General features: G+C 37.3%; 1 protein-coding gene across 2 annotated transcripts; it reads right to left on the minus strand.

The window, feature by feature from the left end:
• Positions 1-739: 739 nt before the first annotated feature.
• LOC132141296 (calcineurin B homologous protein 3-like) lies at positions 740-12991 on the minus strand. Of its 2 annotated transcripts, XM_059550699.1 has the most exons (9): positions 12620-12991; positions 11725-11794; positions 9906-9986; positions 9133-9272; positions 8947-9008; positions 8721-8828; positions 8343-8390; positions 8042-8131; positions 740-1379 (listed from the first exon to the last, which is right to left on the minus strand). In XM_059550699.1, the coding sequence occupies exons 1-8, from the start codon at positions 12681-12683 to the stop codon at positions 8042-8044; spliced, it is 663 nt and encodes a 220-aa protein (XP_059406682.1). In that variant the 5' UTR covers positions 12684-12991; the 3' UTR covers positions 740-1379. The 2 variants fall into 2 exon arrangements, with proteins under 2 accessions (XP_059406682.1, XP_059406681.1); XM_059550698.1 differs by lacking the exon at positions 740-1379 and having other exon boundaries at positions 7243-8131; positions 12620-12988.
• Between the last annotated feature and the right edge of the window lie 8209 nt (positions 12992-21200).

Here is a 21200-nt window from a genome sequence, read left to right on the forward strand (position 1 = left end):
TCTGTTCTTGTTCTTATACTGTCTACAAATTTCGCAAAGTTGCACACATGGGCATTCAAAAGTGCTTCTTCCTTTCTTTCCATTTAGTATATTGCTGACACTTTAAATAACATCAAAATCATAGCACAATAGTAATATCATAGTGCCAAATCACACCAAACAACATGCAAAACTACATAACCACTAAAGACACATGGTATCAATAAATAATGATAAATGTTTTGTCTGATTTATTAATTAGATGTTGTGAGTGGGTGATTTCAGTAAAAAAAAAAAAAAAAAAGCCATCTTAGGCACTTTGCCCTAGTCACACGCTTCTGTTAAAATAGAAGTAGGAAGATTCATTATAGGTCAAGTTGTGCATGGCAACGTTTTTCAGGAAAACAGGGACAAGAAAACAAAATGCTATATCAGCACCCAACTCCCCAAAAAGCAATGTCTTTTACACTTATCTCAATTAAATATTTAGATGCGTTGTCATACTGAATCATTGGAGGTCCTTCCCAGGAGAACACTACATATCAGAAGGATAGCAGTCCCAAAAGTTCCAATGAATCCTGCTAAAATTTTATTAATGCAAGACAAAAAATAAAAATAAATTAATTGGGAATTTTTTTTTTAAACAAATAGGGAAAAAAATAAGGTGAAAAAAGCTAAATAAAAAAGCTGTACATAATGTAAACCACTGGGAGACCACAGACTATCATCATTCACTGTAAAAAGATTTTTATTATAAAGTATTTTTCAAATGACAATTTTAATAGTATTTTCACACCGTAAGCACAGGGGAGGAAACCTTTATGATGTAGCCATGCACCAGTCCATCTTATTTAAGCATCTAATTTTGTGGAACACTCTAGTCTAAAGCCTCAGAAGATCTGGACTAGGAAGGATGTAGACTCACTAAGATGTATCCTTCTGTTTGGTAAGCCTTCTTTATTCAGAAGCCTAAAAATACAAGTGCTCTGTGCATACCAAAAACTATGCACAGTGTAAATCAGAGAAATCGCCAGTGTCTACACTAATAAGTTTTGTCTGGGCTGTCCTGCCTTCTTACTTATCATGCAGATCCACCAAACTCTTACATTACATAATCCAGAGAGTTTTTTCCACTAGTTCTAAGCCTAATGGCAGGAGTTTTTAGACCCCTTTAATCAGCACGTTGTGCATAATGATCTCTAGCAGCTGAATGGCCCTGGAAACGTCTGACCTGAAGCTGCAAAACATCTGTAGCAAACAACCCGGTGATGTTTGATATGAGATGCTGCATCAAACTTCCTGATGTCTGTAAAGCTGATTTCTGTAGAAGCACAGATGGGGGTTTTGTAGTGGTGCCAGCTTACTAGCAAACCAAGGGAGTGGCACATCTTTTCATGAAACTGAAAAAAGAGGGTAGTGTGTCACAGCTTTTCAGAGGCAGCTTGTGGTGGGGAAGACCCCCTAATAAAATAACATACAATCAAAACAGGTGCTTTTGTGAGAACTTCTTTCCTGTCTAGCGCTGGCAACCTCACTTGACACTTTCACATGAAATATGAAAGTGATCATAGTCTTTTTACCGTCAAATACTGAAGAAATCTGAGAAATGCTTTGAATTGTCAGGGGGAAAAAACAGCAGTGCATTACAAAAAGTCTTCAGTGTTGCAAGATACCGTTTTATTGTGGTAAATGCAAGTTGCAAGTTGATTCAATACACAATGGGTGCATATACAGTCTTTTTTTTCCTTTTTAAGGTTAACAGAAGAAACATTCATTCATTTTGAGATATTTTTGCACTTTCACATAGTAAATGCCAGTTTCATTTTTGCAAATAAAATGCTTTACACAGTTTATTTCTTAACCTACATCTGTACCATCCATGTGCTTTTTATAACTGCTAACAAAGCACAACTTCAGCTCTATGGGCGAACTCCAAACAGAAGTTCCGCTCTCTTAATCCAGAGCCACCTAGAGGCTTTCTCCGCTGCCTCTGTGCTGTTACAGATGGCTCTTGTCCTCCTTTCACCTGTGATGCAGAGTGCAGTATATGCCCTGCAGAGGGACTGTCCAGCAAAGCCTCTGCACCCTACCTCTACAGGCAAGCACCTTGCCTTCCAGCCTTGTTTGTGGCAGTCGCTGGCTAAGTCCTGATATTTCCCCTTTTTACGCTCAAAGGCCTCCTCCATTTGCTCCTCCCATGGCACGGTGAGCTCCAGCATGACAACATTTTTTGTTGCCTCAGATACCAGGATGATGTCAGGTCTGAGTGAGGTCTTGACTACATGCTGAGGGAACTTGAGCTGCTTGTCCAGGTCTACTGACAGCTGCCAGTCCTGTGCAGTTTGGAGAAGCCCTGCTGTTCCTTTCTTTGTACCTGGCTTTTCTCTGGCTCTAATGAAGCTGATGGTTTGCTTCCTCTGGACTTTTGGCAGATGGAAACAGCACTAGAGATGCTCTCTGCGATAGTCTTGAGCACCTGATCATGACACCAGCGGTATCGGCCAGAGCTTTTGGGCAACAACTCAATACGTGCTCAAGGGTCCCCTTGTTCTTCTGGCAGAGGGGGGGCATGCTGGGGATTCGGCCGAGCCCCAGCAGTGCATGTTAGACGGGCTGGGAAGAACATCATAGACCGCCTGGTCCAGGAACTTGATGCGGTGTGGTTCTGCCCTCCACAGGTCAGTCCACGATATCTTCCTCTCCACAACTTGCTCCCATCTAGTCCATGCACCTTACTGTCTCATCCCCATCGCTCTGCTGGTCCTCTCCTCCTCCACAGCTGCTCTGACTTCCTTCTGAACCAGTTGCCGCCGCTCCTTCCCCCGCGCTTTGTCATAACGGGGGGCTGCAACGGCTCCTAGTCCAGCCCTTCCTCTGGCCACAGTTCCCACTAGGACTCCATGGCGCAAACGGGACTCTGCCTGCTCCACTGCCACTTCTGCTCTCCACTTCCTGCCAGTCTTAACTACCACCCCTGCCCCAGAAACTTTTGGGTCTGCTGATTCCCGGAACTGCAGCACCTCTCTTGCATGCAAAACCTTAAACTCCTCCTCGATAGATTTCAGAGGTAGTGTCAGTTTGCAGCTGTTTCCATAAAGTGCGATGTTGCTTAAGCTCCGAGGTAGACCCAACCATCTCCTCAGATAGTGGCTGACTCTCCTCTCCAGGTCTGTAATGGTGGAAATCGGTAATTCATATAGAAGCAGTGGCCACAGTATCCTCGGCAGAATCCCGTGCTGGTAGATCCATGCCTTGAATTTGCCGGGTAGGCCTGTTTTGTCTACGCTCTTCAGCCATTTCTCCAACTCTTCACAGGTGACTGGCACCAGGCACTGACTCTGTGGTTACTGTCAGGTCGTCCATGAACGCACGGATTGGTGGTTGGCGGATCCCGGACCTGGGGCCTCTATACTCTGGTTCAGCAGATTTTACCAACATGTTCATTGCTAGTGCGAACAGGATCACAGAGATGGTGCAGCCTGTGATAATTCCAACCTCCAATCTGTGCCACTCCGATGTTGCTGACCCTGCTGAGACTCTCAGACTGAACTCGCTGTAATAATCCAGAATGAGGTCTCTGACTGTAGCTGGAACATGGTGCCTCTCAAGTGTTTCCCACACCAACTTGCTAAAACTGCCACATAATGAAAAAAAAAAAAAAAAAACTCTCGTTTATACAGGCTGTATATTCTTCTTTACTTTCAAAGCTATGGGTTAACTTTTGTCCAGCCGATCTAGGCGTTTGAAAACAAACAAACACAAAAAACCCAAACAGCCTAAAAAACAAGCCCAACAAGACGAGAGGACCATGTTGGCAGCGTTGTCCGTTACCACTGACACCCGCTTCTCTGGTGGAATGTGGTAAGCGTCCGCGACTTGAGTGAGTCACGCAGCGACATTTTCTCCCACATGCGCTTCATTCATCTGCTTTGTTTCTAAAACAACGCTATTCATTTTCCAGTCCGCATCGATAAAATGGGCCGTGACTGTCATGTATGCTTCCATTCTAAGCGAAGACCACAAATCAGTTGTGAGGCCTACAGCCTCGGAGGATTGGAGTAACTGGTTTACATTTACATTACATTTTGGGGGTGCGCCTAGTACATGTGCCTTTGGGGATGCGCCTAGTACATAATACGTGTTCACGTGTTGCGCTAAACTGTGGCGCTGTTATAAAATAGCCTAAAATAAAGCATTTAAAGTTTGGGATAAAACAAAGGCTAATTATATTTAGAATACAGTAATATATAACGGCTAATAAAGAAATAAATATCAAGGAGTAAATCAATGAAAATTTCTTTAGTGGTGAAAAAAAAAAAAATAATTATGCAACTGGTCGACCAATGAGAATGTCAGTCGACCAAGACGGCATCGACCGATTAGTTGACTATACCTCACTTTACTATGAAAAAATGTGTCAGTGTAGAGAAGTTACTTACCATCAACTTGGAAACTGGAGGAACATATGCAAGTGAAATATTTCTGCTCTTTTTTTTTACAAGACAAATGGATAAATACCTTGAGTTTTGTAATTTAGAATTTCCTCATATAGGTTTGACCTATATTAACTATATTCCACTGTATCAGTAAGAAGGTAAACAGATTAATCAAATAGAATATTAGTTAAAATGTATTGCTGCTCTATATGGAAACGTCAGCATGGACAGATTACACTAATTTGCAATGGAAAAAATTAAACTGCAAAAACTCGGACATAAGACAAAAACAAAGGAACAATTGCAAGATGAAGAAAAATAATAATAGAACATTAACTGGAGTGTGAGAATCATTTTACCATGCTGCAGTGTAGCAAGAGATTTGTCCCTTTTTGCTTTCCTTACATCCAGTTGTGTTTGGTGTATTTGCATGTGGCAGAATTTAGGCTACTTTGGGGCAATGTTTGATAAACTATTTGGTTGGGTTTATTACACAGACTTTGCAACCCGAGGGGAAACAGGAATTCCAGAGGGGAACAGAATCAACTGCTATGAAATATGAAAAGCTATTTTCTGGACTGAAGACTGAGGGTGTTTTTTGCAGATGTGTGTGTTCAATAGAGCTAATGTTATATTTTTGGCCAACCAGTGTGCAAAATATAGTGTGACAGTCTAGATTTAAGTAACTATAACACAAGAACAAGCTTTGACTTATTTATTTGCTCTGTGATTAAAGGGCTGTTTAAAGTCTTTTTTTCTCTTGAAGATGTCTACAGCTAAGTCATGAAATTACAGAAAAGGCGATTAAAGCTGCAAACATGTATAAGCAGCAAACCACGTTTCTCAAATGCATGTTCAAATGAAATATAGCCTATTCTGTAATTCGAGATCACAATATCTTATATCACAATATATTTTTTATTAGTAATTTAATGCACAATTAGTTGTGAGCACAGTGCACTTAAAATATGCGAAAATGAAACCATTTAAATGCATTAAAAAAAAAATTATATTCTGGCATTTATTTCTACTGTTGATTTCTGGCCTTTTTCACATTTTTGATCACTGCACGCCTCATCCATGAGTAATGTTGGAGAGCAAGCATTAACGAGTTTTGAAAAGCTGAATGAGCAATAAAACTAAAGTGAGCCCCTTTATTAAAATATCTGGAGGTGAGAAATAATACAAAAATTGTCATATTTACCCAGTGTTACTTGATCTAAGTCGCAAATTGCAATCTCAATTCAGTTAAGTAGAAATTAATTGTACTCAGTTGTGTTTAAGGCACTAAAATAGTCCAGTAGGCCTACGTTATAGTCAAACACATTTTTTATATAAAATAATAAAGATTTTTGTGCCACCCCAGACTGGTTGCTGGCGCTTCCCTGGCCACCCCTATAAAAACATCCTGGCCACTGACACTACCATCTTAATATTTCTGACGAAAAATATTTTGTATTAAAATAAAGACAAATTTAATAAGCATTTGTATGTGAAATCTAAATCAACAACAACTTAGCTATCTATGTCGCTCAGGTTGCCCCACGACGGCCGTTCTTCTACGTGTGCCCCACGATCACAAACTCGCCAGTCTCAACAGTAGTCAGAGGTTATGACTAATACTATTTAATAGGTTACCCATACTTACCATATTTTAAATAGTATTTCCGTTTAGTCCCCCTCAGCTACCCATGTACAACTTAGTTAAAGCTCAAAACAATAATCAGCGGTTCTGCTAGCACTATCTGTCTAGCCCCCCCGACAATCATATAACTACGTACAACTTAATTAAAGCTCCAACAATAATCAACGTTTATTCTAGCACTACCTGTCTAGCCCCCGACAGTTATATAAACACGTACAACTTAATTAAAGCTGAGACAATAACCAGCGGTTATGACCAGTTTTACTAGCCCCCCATAGTTAATGAAACTGAGTACAACTTAACTAAAGTCAAGCGGTTTAGCCAGAAATCTAAAACCTCACCTGATGTGCCCTATGCTCCATCTTTAGTATGCACTTAACCCTGGATGCAGAATTGCGGAAACATAGCCTTCACTTAATCTACTTGAGAAAATAATTTCAGAGTAAGTCAGAGTAAATCAAATGTAACAATTTATTATCAGTCAGGTAAGGATTATGCCAATTACATAGCCAATTCATAGATATCAAATCAATACAAGACATCAAATTCTAAAAGATGAATCTAATAGTAAAAGGTGCATACCTGACTTTTAGAAAAATACATAGTATGAAGTGTGTGGACACTTCATGCTATGAGCCCATTCCAGGTACAGAAGGCCCTGATCCTTAAATACCTCAGACCAAGACAAACATCCCCCGAGATGGAGACAGGAACTAACAATTGGAATTTGCATTAAGTCAGGTCCCAGACCAGGGTAGTTTACACCTCAAAGGGAACAGAAGGTAATTTACATGGAGGACGCTGGGAAGGGGCACTCCCTCCCATTACAGTAGGCAAAATATCTCTTAATTCTTAGGAAATTAATTATCTTTTAATCTACTTTTGTAAGACTGAGACCATTGTACCAGTTGCACTGAGACAATTAAAATGACACCAAACATGACTGTAAATATCACTTGCATTAATATAGACCATTATATTCTACTATTGACCATTCTGAGTGAGCTATGTGAAGGGAAGGAATGGGATGAGAAGGAACTGTTGCATATGTGAGAGAGGCGTTTCCTGCATTTTCTCTCAGTGAGATGTGGGAACAGATGTCTGTATGTTAATGCACTGTGTGTCTTTAGAATGTCTCAGAAGATCAAAGTGTCTGAGGCTTCTGTAATTCTTACACCTACAAATGGCGTCCCCTTCCTGAAGTGCTCTCCAAGGGCGCAAAAAAAGCTCTTTGGAATTTGCCCTATGTCTCTGCTGCTGATATTATTTCAATTCTTTGGTGTCCACTAGCAGTTACAGATTATCATTGTCATAGTGTCATTAATCATTTTAGAATATTTTGTATTGTTTGTAATGTAATGTTTGCTGATAAACTTCTAATTGCCCTTGCCAGAACGTGCTGAAACATGCTTATTGGTTGTACAAGTACCTGAGTATTTCTATAGCGACAGACATGAACAAAGCTGTGACATTAGCGATATCTGCTGGTTGATAGGAGTAACTGCAGTTCATTTTTGAGACTGGATTCAAGTATTGTTTTAATTAAATAGAATTGCACATATTGCTATTGCTATGTCACAGTGTCAATAATCTGATTACTCTATTCAGGATTATTATTTCAGTGAAAATATATTACAATTGCATTCCTGTTATAGTATTGTATAGTAGGGTAGGTTATTTTAGAATAATTGGTTATTTTAGAATAAAGAGATAAAAATAAAACAAGTAAAATAAATAAATGAATACATGCCTGCATAGTTTTAATTTTATAGTACCATAATTATGTGATATGTGCATGCAAAGCAAGGAGTTTCAAATATCAACGCACACTTTTTTTTATTGCTTTTCAACCTTTGTGAAATACACACTCTGCGCATCCTACAAATAGTTCATAGAACTAGAGATCTATCCAGACTATTCTAAACCAGCCTCATCTAATAAAGTGCTTATTTTACCGGAAAATATACATTACAGGCAGTACCTAGACAGAATGATGCTTGCAAAAAACAGTTGTGTCCATGTTTAAGAAGTGAATGTGCATTCTCGTCTCGATTTCAATTCCTTTAAGAATCTGTTGAGCAGGAAACCAAGAAAGAGAGTGTTATATCAGTAAGGCAAGTCTTACATGATCAAATTATACAACTTCTTATGTTTACCCATGTTGTATGTGATAATGTTTAAAGCAATGAAAAACATAATAATTGCCTTTAAAAATAGGCAAATGCTAAATGGCCATATGACCATATGGCTTGTGCATATAAATGACAAACAAATTGACAAACCTTCAAAAAATGCTCAAATGTTATTCCTTCATAGAACTCATCAGGTGCCTGAAAAAAAACAAGCATACAGACAAATTAGCAACAGATCGTTTGTCTGTGTATGTGTGTGTGTGTGTGTGTGTAGACTTATCAATACTTTAGGGATAAATTTGTCCCCAGAAGAGAATTACATCTTCCATATGGTGACATAAAAATCAAAGACATAATAATTTCTATGTTAATTATATATCAAATGAATAAATGGATGAATGAATTTCTCCAATTCTGAAAAAAAAATCTGAAAAATTCTTATACATTCTTAACTTTACAGATATATTGAATTAATATTGATATACTTTCTCCATGCAATGTTGGTGATCTAGCCTCTAAATAACATACCATAGGACCTACTGAGATACTGGCAACCTCCAGCATTGCAGCATCTGCAATGCCCTTAGCTGTCTCTCTTCCAAGAGCTCCACTACGGGACAACAACTCCTCTACAACCTAGAGAAGAGAGACCACAACACTTCTGATAATCTGTGAAGATAATCATGAACTACCCACATGTACACATATTTTATAAAAGATGGATTTAATTTCACAAAAATTGGTAATTTCTTACATGTCTGTATTCCTCCAGTGTTATGGTTCCATCATTGTCGGTGTCATGCATGTTGAACAAGACTATTAAGAAAGAGAGTACTGTATCAATTCTGTTGTGACTTTATGGCTCAGTTGACTGGTATTTTATCTCCAATTATCTTAGTTTCCAGAGAATGTTTTGAATTTCATTTCTGCATGCCCTTACAGCGCAGTTTGGCTCTTCTCATTTCTTCTTTCTGCTCCTCTGTGATATTATGGGCTGGTGCTCTGAAGTACGACATGACGGTAAGAAATTCCTCAAAACCAATTTCATCCACAGATCCCACATCATCTTTCTGGAAGTTCCTGTGAAGAACAAGTGGGGATAGTAATGTGTTATTGCTCTACATCAACAGCTTTGCTGAAACCTGAATATTAAACTTTAATATTAATCTACAGGTTTGTGGTTTGCAGATGATTTTGACCCGTGGGACTTGGAAGAAACACACGCTTAAAAAAACTACACAATGTTGTACCATGCAGATCTACATATTGCAAATTTAAATATTTATTTATAAGGAAGATGTAGATGATTTTTTTTTTTTAAAGAATGTATTCAGTCAGTCTATTACAATTAGTTATATAAGAAAATTACATAAAAAATTATTGGGCATGAAAATTTTTCGATAATAATATAATAATAAATATAATTTTATACAATGCCGTTAAAAGTTACTTCTCAAAGGAACAGAGCCACAAAAGCCACGTTTGGCTTTTGTGTAACAAGACTTCCCTTTATTATTAAGGTGCTGTTTAACATCTGTTTTGAATGAAGACAGTGCCACTGATATTTGTGATGTTTCTAATTAAACTTCAAAAATGTGACATAGAACTCAAAGGCAATCTCGAATTCTGAGGCAGTAGGACGTCATTTCAAACAATACATAACTCTTGTCACTGTTAACACCAAACATATACAGAATACAAATAAGCACAAACCTTCTATCGAAGAAAGCTTCTATAATCTCGTATCGAATTGGGTTGCTTTCCAGGTCTTGTATTGTTTGAAGGTCAGCTCTCCTTTAGATGAGCACACAAAACAATTAGGTTTGATAAGTAAATGGCAGGCATTATGCTTTGTACTGTATGTCCTGTTATGTATGAATATATGTTGTATAACCAAGCAAAACACCTAGGCAGAAACATGAATCAAGTACAGGTGCATCTCAATAAATTAGAATGTCGTGGAAAAGTTTATTTATTTCAGTAATTCAACTCAAATTGTGAAACTCACTTAACACATTTAACAAAATCTCAACAAATTAGAATACGGTGACATGCCAATCAGCTAATCAACTCAAAACACCTGCAAAGGTTTCCCAAGCCTTCAAAATGGTCTCTCAGTTTGGTTCACTAGGCTACACAATCATGGGGAAGACTGCTGATCTGAATGTTCAGAAGACAATCATTTATCCCTTCACAAGGAGGGTAAGCCACAAACATTCATTGTCAAAGAAGCTGGCTGGCTGTTCACAGAGTGCTGTATCCAAGAATGTTAACAGAAAGTTGAGTGGAAGGAAAAAGTGTGGAAGAAAAAGATGCACAACCAACTGAGAGAACCGCAGCCTTATGAGGATTGTCAAGCAAAATCGATTCAAGAATTTGAGTGAACTTCACAAAGAATGGACTGAAGGATGGGATCAAGGAATACAGAAGTGTCGAAGGAATTTGGCTACAGTTGTCGTATTCCGCTTGTTAAGCCACTCCTGAACCACAAAGTCAGAGGCATCTTACCTGGGCTAAGGAGAAGAAGAACTGTCCAGTGGTCCAAAGTCCTCTTTTCAGACGAGAGCAAGTATTGTATTTCATTTGGAAACCAAGGTCCTAGAGTCTGGAGGAAGGGTGGAGAAGCTCATAGCCCAAGTTGCTTGAAGTCCTGTGTTAAGTTTCCACAGTCTGTAATGATTTGGGGTGCAATTTTGGGGTGCAATGTCATCTGCTGGTGTTGGTCCATTGTGTTTTTTTGAAAAACAAAGTCACTGCACCCGTTTACCAAGACATTTTGGAGCACTTTATGCTTCCTTTTGAAGACCAACTTTTTGAAGATGCTGATTTGCCCACACTTGCCCACACTGCCAAAAGCACCAAAAGTTGGTTAAATGACCATGGTGCTGGTGTGCTTGACTGGCCAGCAAAATCACCAGACCTGAACCCCACAGAGAATCTCTCTTTGTCAAGAGGGAGATGAGAAACAAGAGACCAAAAAATACAGATGAGCTGAAGGCCACTGTCAAATAAACCGGGGCTTCCAGACCACCTCAGCAGTGCCACAAACTGATCACCTCCATGCCATGCAGAATTGAGACAATAATTACAGCAAAAGGAGCCCCTACCAAGTATTGAGTACATGTACAATAAATGAACATACATTCCAGAAGGCCAACAATTCACTAAAAATGTTTTTATTTTATTTTATTGGTCTTATGAGGTATTCTAATTTGTTGAGATTTTGTTAAGTGTGAGCAAACATTATCACAATTAAAAGAACCAAAGACTTTAACTACTTCAGTCAGTGTGCATTGAGTTTATTTATTACAGGAGTATCACAATTTGAGTTGAATTACTGAAATAAATGAACTTTTCCACAACAGTCTAATTTATTTCTAATTCATAAACAATTAAATAATAATTTAATTCTAATTTTTCTAATAGTTAGTACCAGCAGTTTTTTTTTTCTTGAAAGGCATTTTGAACAATCATTCTGTTGCAACACTCTGCAGAATGCTTCCCCCAAACACAACTAGTACTTGGAGATTACCGTAATGTTTCCTCATTTTGGCTGAGCTGCTTAAAACGATTGTGGAGAATTGCAATCTGCTCCAGTGAAACTGAAAGAGAATGAAAAAAATGGAGTTGATGACTTACCAGCTGGCACCATGCACTATGTGTGAAGTTAATGCAACTGCTAAAACTTCAAGACACCTCACACACGTAGCTGTTATCTGACTGACTCCCCTAACTGAATTATGAATGATCACATGAGATCACATGTACTTCAAGAGATCAGTCAACCAAAATACAAAGTTCTGTCATTATTTATCTGCCAAACCCATATGACTTTATTTCTTCTGTAGAGCACAAGGGTGATTTAAGAGCACGGTCACATTAGTCATTGATCACTTACATGCAGAAGATTAAAGTTAGTGGTGATTGGGAAGTCATTGGGGCTGCCAGAAAATATCTCTATTTGTCATATGGCTTTGGAACAACACGAGTGTGTAAACAATGAATAGTTGCATATTTTTAGGGTAGCCTACACATTTTGTTGATTAATTCCATATTTTGGGTCTGCAGTACAGAGATATCAATCTAAGCATCCATAACCATTAGTAAAACCAACATTTGCATGCACAAATGCTGGTTTTGTCTTCCTATGTACACCTAATGAATGCTAATAACAAAATATATGAACATTAGGTAGCCTACTGAAGAGTTTTCCAACAGGTAGGCTTATTAAACTAAATATGCAGTACAGTAGCTCTGAGCTGTAAATTACACAAGATGCGAAAAGAAGATATAGTTATTTCCGACATGTCACTAAATGATTTATATCACTACAGAGTTCCTGTGTAAATGTTGCTGCGTTTGTTAGACATTAAGTAATGGGCTATAAATTAGATTAAATATAAACCCTTCGCAATAGTTATACTCACAGCCTGTCTTCTGTGACAGGGTTCGATATTGATGGTCATCCGGTAAAGACTGGAAGCTACCCATCACGATATTGATACAACACCAGTAAGTTTGTCTGCGAGTCTGTTCCTCGATCTTCCGGGGGTTTAGGTTTCACTCATGCACCAGTGTTTGCCTTGCAGAACAAACGCATGCAAATTGCATTGTGCCTTGTGAGAATGAGAACACGTCCCCTGGGTCCTAGCGCCGCATAAACATCCTCTGCATCAAATGCTGTTCTAAGAATTCACGCCTACTTTGCTAATCCAGTTTCTGATCGCTGATCACGGCCAAACCAGATATTACAATAGGATCAAATATTGTGTACATAATGAACAATGAAGACTGAAGCGAACGGCGCCATCTCGGCAGCATTCGTTCATAATACATGTTACCGTGACAGCAGGTTTCTACAGCTTTCTAGAAAACAGAAATGAAACACTGACATTTCTGAGAAGGCCACAGAAAAGCAGCCTTCGATAAACTGATGGTAAAATAGCAAAGGAAGAGATATACATATTGTTTTGTAAGGTCAAATATGCTTAATTATTATTGCCCAGTTTATATTTAGGGTGAATTGCCCTAATGTGGGACATATTTTGCATTTCATTTTTCTGTGACATATTGCAATGTGTAACCAAAACATTAAATCCACAGCTAATAGCATTTTAAAAACCCTTATAATAGCATTCTCAACCCTTTCCTTGGAGAAACAAATACAAAATCGTACAGTACTTCACACTGATGACATTTATTTTTATTCAGCTTTAGGCAATTAGCAAGAAATTAACCCAGAAACTAGATTAGCGTGACAAATGTAAAAAAAAAAAAAAAAAACTAAAAAAAAACTAAAAAAAAAAAAAGGACGCGCACTAAAAAGATTCTTAAATTAACATGACTCAATAAAAATTACTTAATATTTTAAATCTTGTTGTATGAAAAATATATCAAAAGTTAATCCTTAAAACAAGAAAGAAAGAAAAATCTGTCAGTTAGGAAACTGCCTATTGCCTTTTTCTCTAGTAAATCTATCATGATTTAAGAATGTTTAGATATTTTTAATACAGGAAAACAAGACAAAAATATTTTTCTAGTACAAATTATTAAGGTATGGTATGAGCTAAAGTAGTCTACTTTAGGTAGTAACTTTATGCTAAATACCTCTATTTGTAAAGCTACTTTGTCAACAAGACTCGAAATTAGATTTCATATAATCAGTGTTGGGAAGGTTACTTTGGAAATGTAATAGGTTACAGATTACAAGTTACCCTGTTTAAAATGTAATAGTAGTGTAACTTTTTCAATTACTTTATTAAAGTAATGTAACTAATTACTTTTGAGTACTTTTTGATTACTTTTCTAAATTTGTGAAAATTAAAGAATAATAAATGAAAGCATATACATCAACTTAAATACATTTGTCTAATAAGCATGTGACGTATTCTGTGTAATAAACTCCTGAAACATTGGTGTTTTTTTTAAACTGCTGTCTCTTTGTATATGATGATAGTTTTCTCAAAATAAGTAAAATGCACATGAAGTGACACAGAGCAGTTCTAGAAATTATGTTTATGTGCTCGTGTATACTCCTATATTGAGGCGGCAGAGGTTGAAAACACTGCGAGCTTCAGTAGGCCTATGTGTAGTAAATGAAACCATGTCTTTGCCATTAATTTACAGGAGGGGCGGACTGGGAAAAAAATCAGACTGGAAAATTCAAACTCATACAAACAAATTCATGGACAAAACTATTTTTTTGTATGTACCTGACATAAAAAAAGGTTTAAATCTTTAATTTGGGGACATGCAAAATAATTTAAAGTTCTCTCCTGAACTGCACCTTCACTTCCATTTTTCTCTTCAGTCTCTTTATTTTGCCCTGTTATCCATCTCTCTCATGACTTTAATACTCAAGATTGAACAAAACTATACTTTACAATACAATACTCTACAATACTACAATATCTTTATAGAAAAATCCTAATACTGTACACGAGTCATGTTTTTCCCTTACAAAAAATTACCATGCTTTTATTAGCCTATATAAAAGTAAAATAACCTTGTTTTGTTTTTGTTTTTTTGCAAATGGATTTGTATTTATTTTTAAATCAAATAAATGAAATAAAATAAATTATTTTGATAAAATAATTTTACATTTTTGGTTACCACAGTTAAACAATAGTAACCATTTTCTCTGGATTTATAGTTAAATATTAAAATGTTAATTTTCGTAAGGGTTGTGTTGTTGTCTGTCGTAGCTCCCCCTAAACCTATAAAAAAATCAGAAATTTTTTCAGCTAAATTACTACTATAACATTACAACAGATAATAATGATGTCCTTTATAAAGTATTTTGAGTGATGACTGGTGAGCAACGTGCTGCTGCTTGATTAATTAAATAAAAAAAACAAAGACAAAAAAGCATCTTTACAGATGAAACTGACCTAAAACCCTGAACAGAAGTTCTGCTTCTCTGCTCCAGCTGTGCGCTTTCACAGTCCACTTTTCTCTCTCTCTCTCTCTCTCTCTCTCTCTCTCTCTCTCTCAGTCTTTCTCTCTCTCTCTCTCTCTCTCTCTCTCGCATTGATTACTCTGAGTCTGATGCAAACCGTTTGGCGGAGGCGCGGAGAGCGCGCGAGTCATGACTAACACTTCATGACTTATTAGAGATTTAATTATCAAATGGCGGATTCGCAAATGATCGCTTTAGTATACAATAATGATATTAAATAGTGGGGCAAAATCGGCTGCCAGGCCACCGGGAATTGTCCCGGTTCTCCCGGTGTCCAGTCCGCGCCTGATTTCCACAGGCACGCAGAATGTGCAAGTCATATATTGCATTTTTGGGGCTTAATATTCACAGACACTAGTCGATGTCATGTTTTGATTCAAGTGTACTGACCTACTTTTGATTTAGTCATCCAAAATGTGGCATATTCCGTCCGCGTTAGGCATTCCGTTTTTATGACTGGATTCTACAAACCAGACTGTGTTTCCGCATCCCGGAAATTATTAGGGCGGTATGTCTCAGAATAGTCAGTGCAATTTGGAAAAGAAATCAGTTAAATCTGTATGTGGATGTGTGTAAATATTCAAATGTAATCCCCTTTGTAATCGTTAAAAATTTCATAAGTAACTGTAATTTAATTACTCATTTTTTCGTAGTAACTGTAACTAATTACAGTTACAATAATTTTGTAAATAAATTACGTAACGCCGTTACATGTAACTAGTTACTCCCCAACACTGCATATAATTGATATTGAAGCCTACCATGGCTGAAGAGGAGTACAAAAGTAATACATTCCATTAAATTTCATTTCGTTATATATCAATCCACCACACGGTGGCAGTAAAGATCATGACATCAACCCATCAATATGTTGGCCAGTAGATAACTACACTTTTTCACTTTGAAGGCGCATAATGTATATTAAATACCAATAAAACGGACAATGACGGAATAAACCAATAAAACTTTAACATTGTATTCACATGCATTTCTGGCCTTGTGTGGTTGTGGAGCAGTAACTGCCAAACATTCATTGGCTACTTACTGATCCAGGGAGTACTTAAAGGTTTTGTTTTGCAAAACTTATAAACAGACAAGGGCGCTGCACAAGATCCCGGGCCCTATGCATAGGCAGTCCTAAAATTAAGTTTAGATATATTTACAGTAGGACATTTACAAAATATTTTCATGGAACATGATCTTTAATATCTTATTGATTTTGGCATAAAAGAAATATTTATCATTTTGACCCATAAAATGTATAGTTGGCTATTGCTACAAATATACCCATGCTACGTATGACTGGTTTTGTGGTCCAGGGTCACATCTGAATCCAACTGAGCTTAAACATTATGAGAGCTTAAAATAAAGCTGACAGTCTGGCCCAGTTTAAATCCAAAGTGTGGAGAACAGTCGGTAAAAACACTTAAAACCAGCCTTGACCTGGTCTGAGCTGCACATTTACGTCCACTTGAGACAGCACACACAAGAGCCAAAAACAGTGCAAGTGGTTGTATCTTTTCTGAGTTACTTCTTCCAATGCACTGAAGATCTGTCATTCTGGAGAAGCCCAACGTGGTCTGGAACAGCAACAGAATCCGAGGAAAATCCGTCAGATATTTTAATGTTAATAATTTACATAAAACTAATTATAGGCCTCATGGTAGATTTTTTCTGTTTTCAATTTCCAGATAAGCCACATGAAGTCTTTTGGAATAGATCACTATAGCTCTAGGACATTTTGAATGCAGCTGCCACCAGATCCACATTTCCTGCAGAGACATTGTCAGTGGTGAGCTAAATATTTTTTGCAGAAGATCAATATTGGTTCACATAACACCTACATGACATGGCAAGACTAGAATTTTTATTTGTTGACTAGTGCTGGAATAGAATTTTCTTTGAATTTCATTGTGATATTCCCACAGTTAAAAAGATAAATACTTCTCTTTATACTTTAGTGGCACATTTAAAATGCAGATCTTAATAGATTAACTACAATTGGTACAATTTGTGTTAAAGGCAATAAGGGAATATTATGAATTACAATGTAGTGCTAGTTGAAACATAATAGTTAAGGTGGCTTATTTAAATACTGGATGACTTTGCCAATACTGGTGATGCATGAGAATGTTCTGATGCAAAATGTTGATCATTAATTCTTTATTTACAGCAAACCTTTGCTAGATTTGAATCTCATTTATTTAAATCACAAGAAACTATTTGGTCTTGCATGAACACCAGAAGAATCCAGAAGAAACTGAACACTGTAAAAAAGTATTGTACATTTAAAGGTAAAATACTGTAAAAATTCTACAACCCGAATTCCGGAAAAGTTGGGACGTTTTTTAAATTTTAATAAAATGAAAACTAAAGGAATTTCAAATCACATGAGCCAATATTTTATTCACAATAGAACATAGATAACGTAGCAAATGTTTAAACTGAGAAATTGTACACTTTTATCCACTTAATTAGCTCATTTAAAATTTAATGCCTGCTACAGGTCTCAAAAAAGTTGGCACGGGGGCAACAAATGGCTAAAAAAGCAAGCAGTTTTGAAAAGATTCAGCTGGGAGAACATCTAGTGATTAATTAAGTTAATTGATATCAGGTCTGTAACATGATTAGCTATAAAAGCTTTGTCTTAGAGAAGCAGAGTCTCTCAGAAGTAAAGATGGGCAGAGGCTCTCCAATCTGTGAAAGACTGCGTAAAAAATTGTGGAAAACTTTAAAAACAATGTTCCTCAACGTCAAATTGCAAAGGCTTTGCAAATCTCATCATCTACAGTGCATAACATCATCAAAAGATTCAGAGAAACTGGAGAAATCTCTGTGCGTAAGGGACAAGGCCGGAGACCTTTATTGGATGCCCGTGGTCTTCGGGCTCTCAGACGACACTGCATCACTCATCGGCATGATTGTGTCAATGACATTACTAAATGGGCGCAGGAATACTTTCAGAAACCACTGTCGGTAAACACAATCCACCGTGCCATCAGCAGATGCCAACTAAAGCTCTATCATGCAAAAAGGAAGCCATATGTGAACATGGTCCAGAAGCGCCGTCGTGTCCTGTGGGCCAAGGCTCATTTAAAATGGACTATTTCAAAGTGGAATAGTGTTTTATGGTCAGACGAGTCCAAATTTGACATTCTTGTTGGAAATCACGGACGCCGTGTCCTCCGGGCTAAAGAGGAGGGAGACCTTCCAGTATGTTATCAGCATTCAGTTCAAAAGCCAGCATCTCTGATGGTATGGGGGTGCATAAGTGCATACGGTATGGGCAGCTTGCATGTTTTGGAAGGCTCTGTGAATGCTGAAAGGTATATAAAGGTTTTAGAGCAACATATGCTTCCCTCCAAACAACGTCTATTTCAGGGAAGGCCTTGTTTATTTCAGCAGGACAATGCAAAACCACATACTGCAGCTATAACAACAGCATGGCTTCGTCGTAGAAGAGTCCGGGTGCTAACCTGGCCTGCCTGCAGTCCAGATCTTTCACCTATAGAGAACATTTGGCGCATCATTAAACGAAAAATACGTCAAAGACGACCATGAACTCTTCAGCAGCTGGAAATCTATATAAGGCAAGAATGGGACCAAATTCCAACAGCAAAACTCCAGCAACTCATAGCCTCAATGCCCAGACGTCTTCAAACTGTTTTGAAAAGAAAAGGAGATGCTACACCATGGTAAACATGCCCCGTCCCAACTATTTTGAGACCTGGAGCAGAAATCAAAATTGAAATGAGCTCATTTTGTGCATAAAATTGTAAACTTTCTCAGTTTAAACATTTGCTATGTTATCTATGTTCTATTGTGAATAAAATATTGGCTCATGTGATTTGAAAGTCTTTTAGTTTTCATTTTATTAAAATTTAAAAAACGTCCCAACTTTTCCGGAATTCGGGTTGTACAACAAAACCTATTAATTGGTTAAATTTTTTTTTACAATAAAATACTGTTACATTTACAAGTTTTGGAAGTGAAAAACATGAGTCATCTTGTCATTTACAGCGATGAACCATAAATTGGCATTCCCGAAATTATTTTCATTCTTCAGTTATGCACATCAGGGTTTGTTACATAATGTGTTGTTAAATAATGTTTATTGCATTATTTTAACACTGTGTGTTATCATGATGGTGTTTTGCATTTGTGTGTACCTTGTACTATTTACTTAAGCTTGTGGAAAAGCTGTGATGAGCTTTGATTCATAATGTGGCTTTCTTATTACCAGCTGTTGATGTCAAAACACGTTTTAGTGCTTCAATAGGTTTGTATATTAACATTATACATGTTTTTAAGTTAAATCTATAAAACATTATTTAACTGTAAATTTCACAGATTTCCTTTTTACAGAGTCAAAAATTTTAGTGGTATCCCTTGTCTAGTGCTGTCAATAACTTTTCACTACTAAACTATTTTGCCTAGTGCCTGTAATGTTAGTATTAACCAACAAACCTGCTACCAATAACAGAGTTCACATGCAGTTCTGCATAAACAACATTCAAGACAAGTATAACCCACATTAAAGAACAAACATTAATATTAGTTTAAGGAATTACAGGGTAAACAAATTGAATAATTCCAGTGCAAATCTCGGCTCTGGCTCTAGGCCAACTTCTGATGCTCCTCACGCTTCCTGCCGGCCCACACCAGCGGAGAGAGTCACTGTCTGTGTCTCAGTAGCCCCAGGACGCCCTCTCATTCAGAGCAGCTGTTGTCTGAGAGCTAGAGGCAGCTCTCTGACACTCTGTCAGACTTTCCTCTTAGAGCTCCTCCTCTGCATGCCAAACAGGCAGCGTGTCCTCACGTTCTCATGATGGCGCTTTCATTAAAAACAAGTATCTTCAATTAAATCGGCATAAAAGTGTATTGAAGGCACAGAATTGTGCTATGACCTCCACTATTTGAACTGTCAGACCAAGCTAGGTATGCAACATCTAAAAATTGGAATTGTTTTATTTGAAGCTTTGTTATTATTCGGGAAGCAGAGACCTGCCTTCTTTCATTGTCAGTTATGTCAACTTTTAGTGGATAGGAGTGGACATCATGTCCTTGAGCTTTAGTGCAAAGCCACAGTCCAAAGAAAATAAATGTATTACACTTTCAAACAGACAGCCTACTCCTTCGGTAAACAGCATAATGTTTCAAAGCTCATGAGAGGGTCTTACTTATCGACCTATGTATTCATATCATACCTTTCTACAAAGCATTCAAAGAGGACAAAAACAGATTTCATTTGCACAAACTATTTAAAAATAATCATGTCCAACTCTATTCATATATTGAACAATTCTCTGGCAAATACTGTAGGCTATTAGTTCACTAGAGTACCACGCATGCAGGAACCTCATGTGCTTTTTTTTGCGCTCAATAAATATTGTTGTAGCATCATAAAATTAAGGTTGAACCACTGATGTCGCATGGAAATTTTAACAGTGTCCTTTCTACCTTTCTGGGCCTTGAATTAGTTGCATATGCAGGATCAGAAAGCCCTTGGATTTCATCAAAAATATATTCATATCTGTGCCAAAGATGAACAAAGGTCTTACAGGTTTTGAATAATGTGAGGGTAAGTAATTAATGACAGAATTCTTACTTTTGGGACAACTAGTTAATGCTTAATGTAATGTCTGCAACCTTTAAATCTGGGCCCTGATCATAACTGCTCAATATCAGAAATGGAAAACTCATGCTCTGTTTTATTCTGAGCATTTCACGTCACTCCTCCCCTACATATCCCATTTCACTCTTCAAACTTCCACTTAGAGAAATTACGTTTCACTATAATTTACATTTAGGTAAAAAAACACTGTGCAGGGCATTTTGAAAAGTTAAAGAAAAGACATACTAACGCATTTTTGTTCCCAAAGAATGTCCATGACAATTGTGAGAGCCATTGCAGGTCAGATCTAAATGAGCTGTTTCAGAGGCTGCCTACTGTGACAGCTCACACCAGATAAATATTTTAATCACACATGCTAGAAAATATCAAACTAAGAGCACTGCAGTTGAGAACAGGATAAAAATATATGCCACTG

The sequence above is a fragment of the Carassius carassius genome, chromosome 5 (genome assembly GCF_963082965.1).
Source record: "Carassius carassius chromosome 5, fCarCar2.1, whole genome shotgun sequence".
Classification (NCBI taxonomy): domain Eukaryota; kingdom Metazoa; phylum Chordata; class Actinopteri; order Cypriniformes; family Cyprinidae; genus Carassius; species Carassius carassius.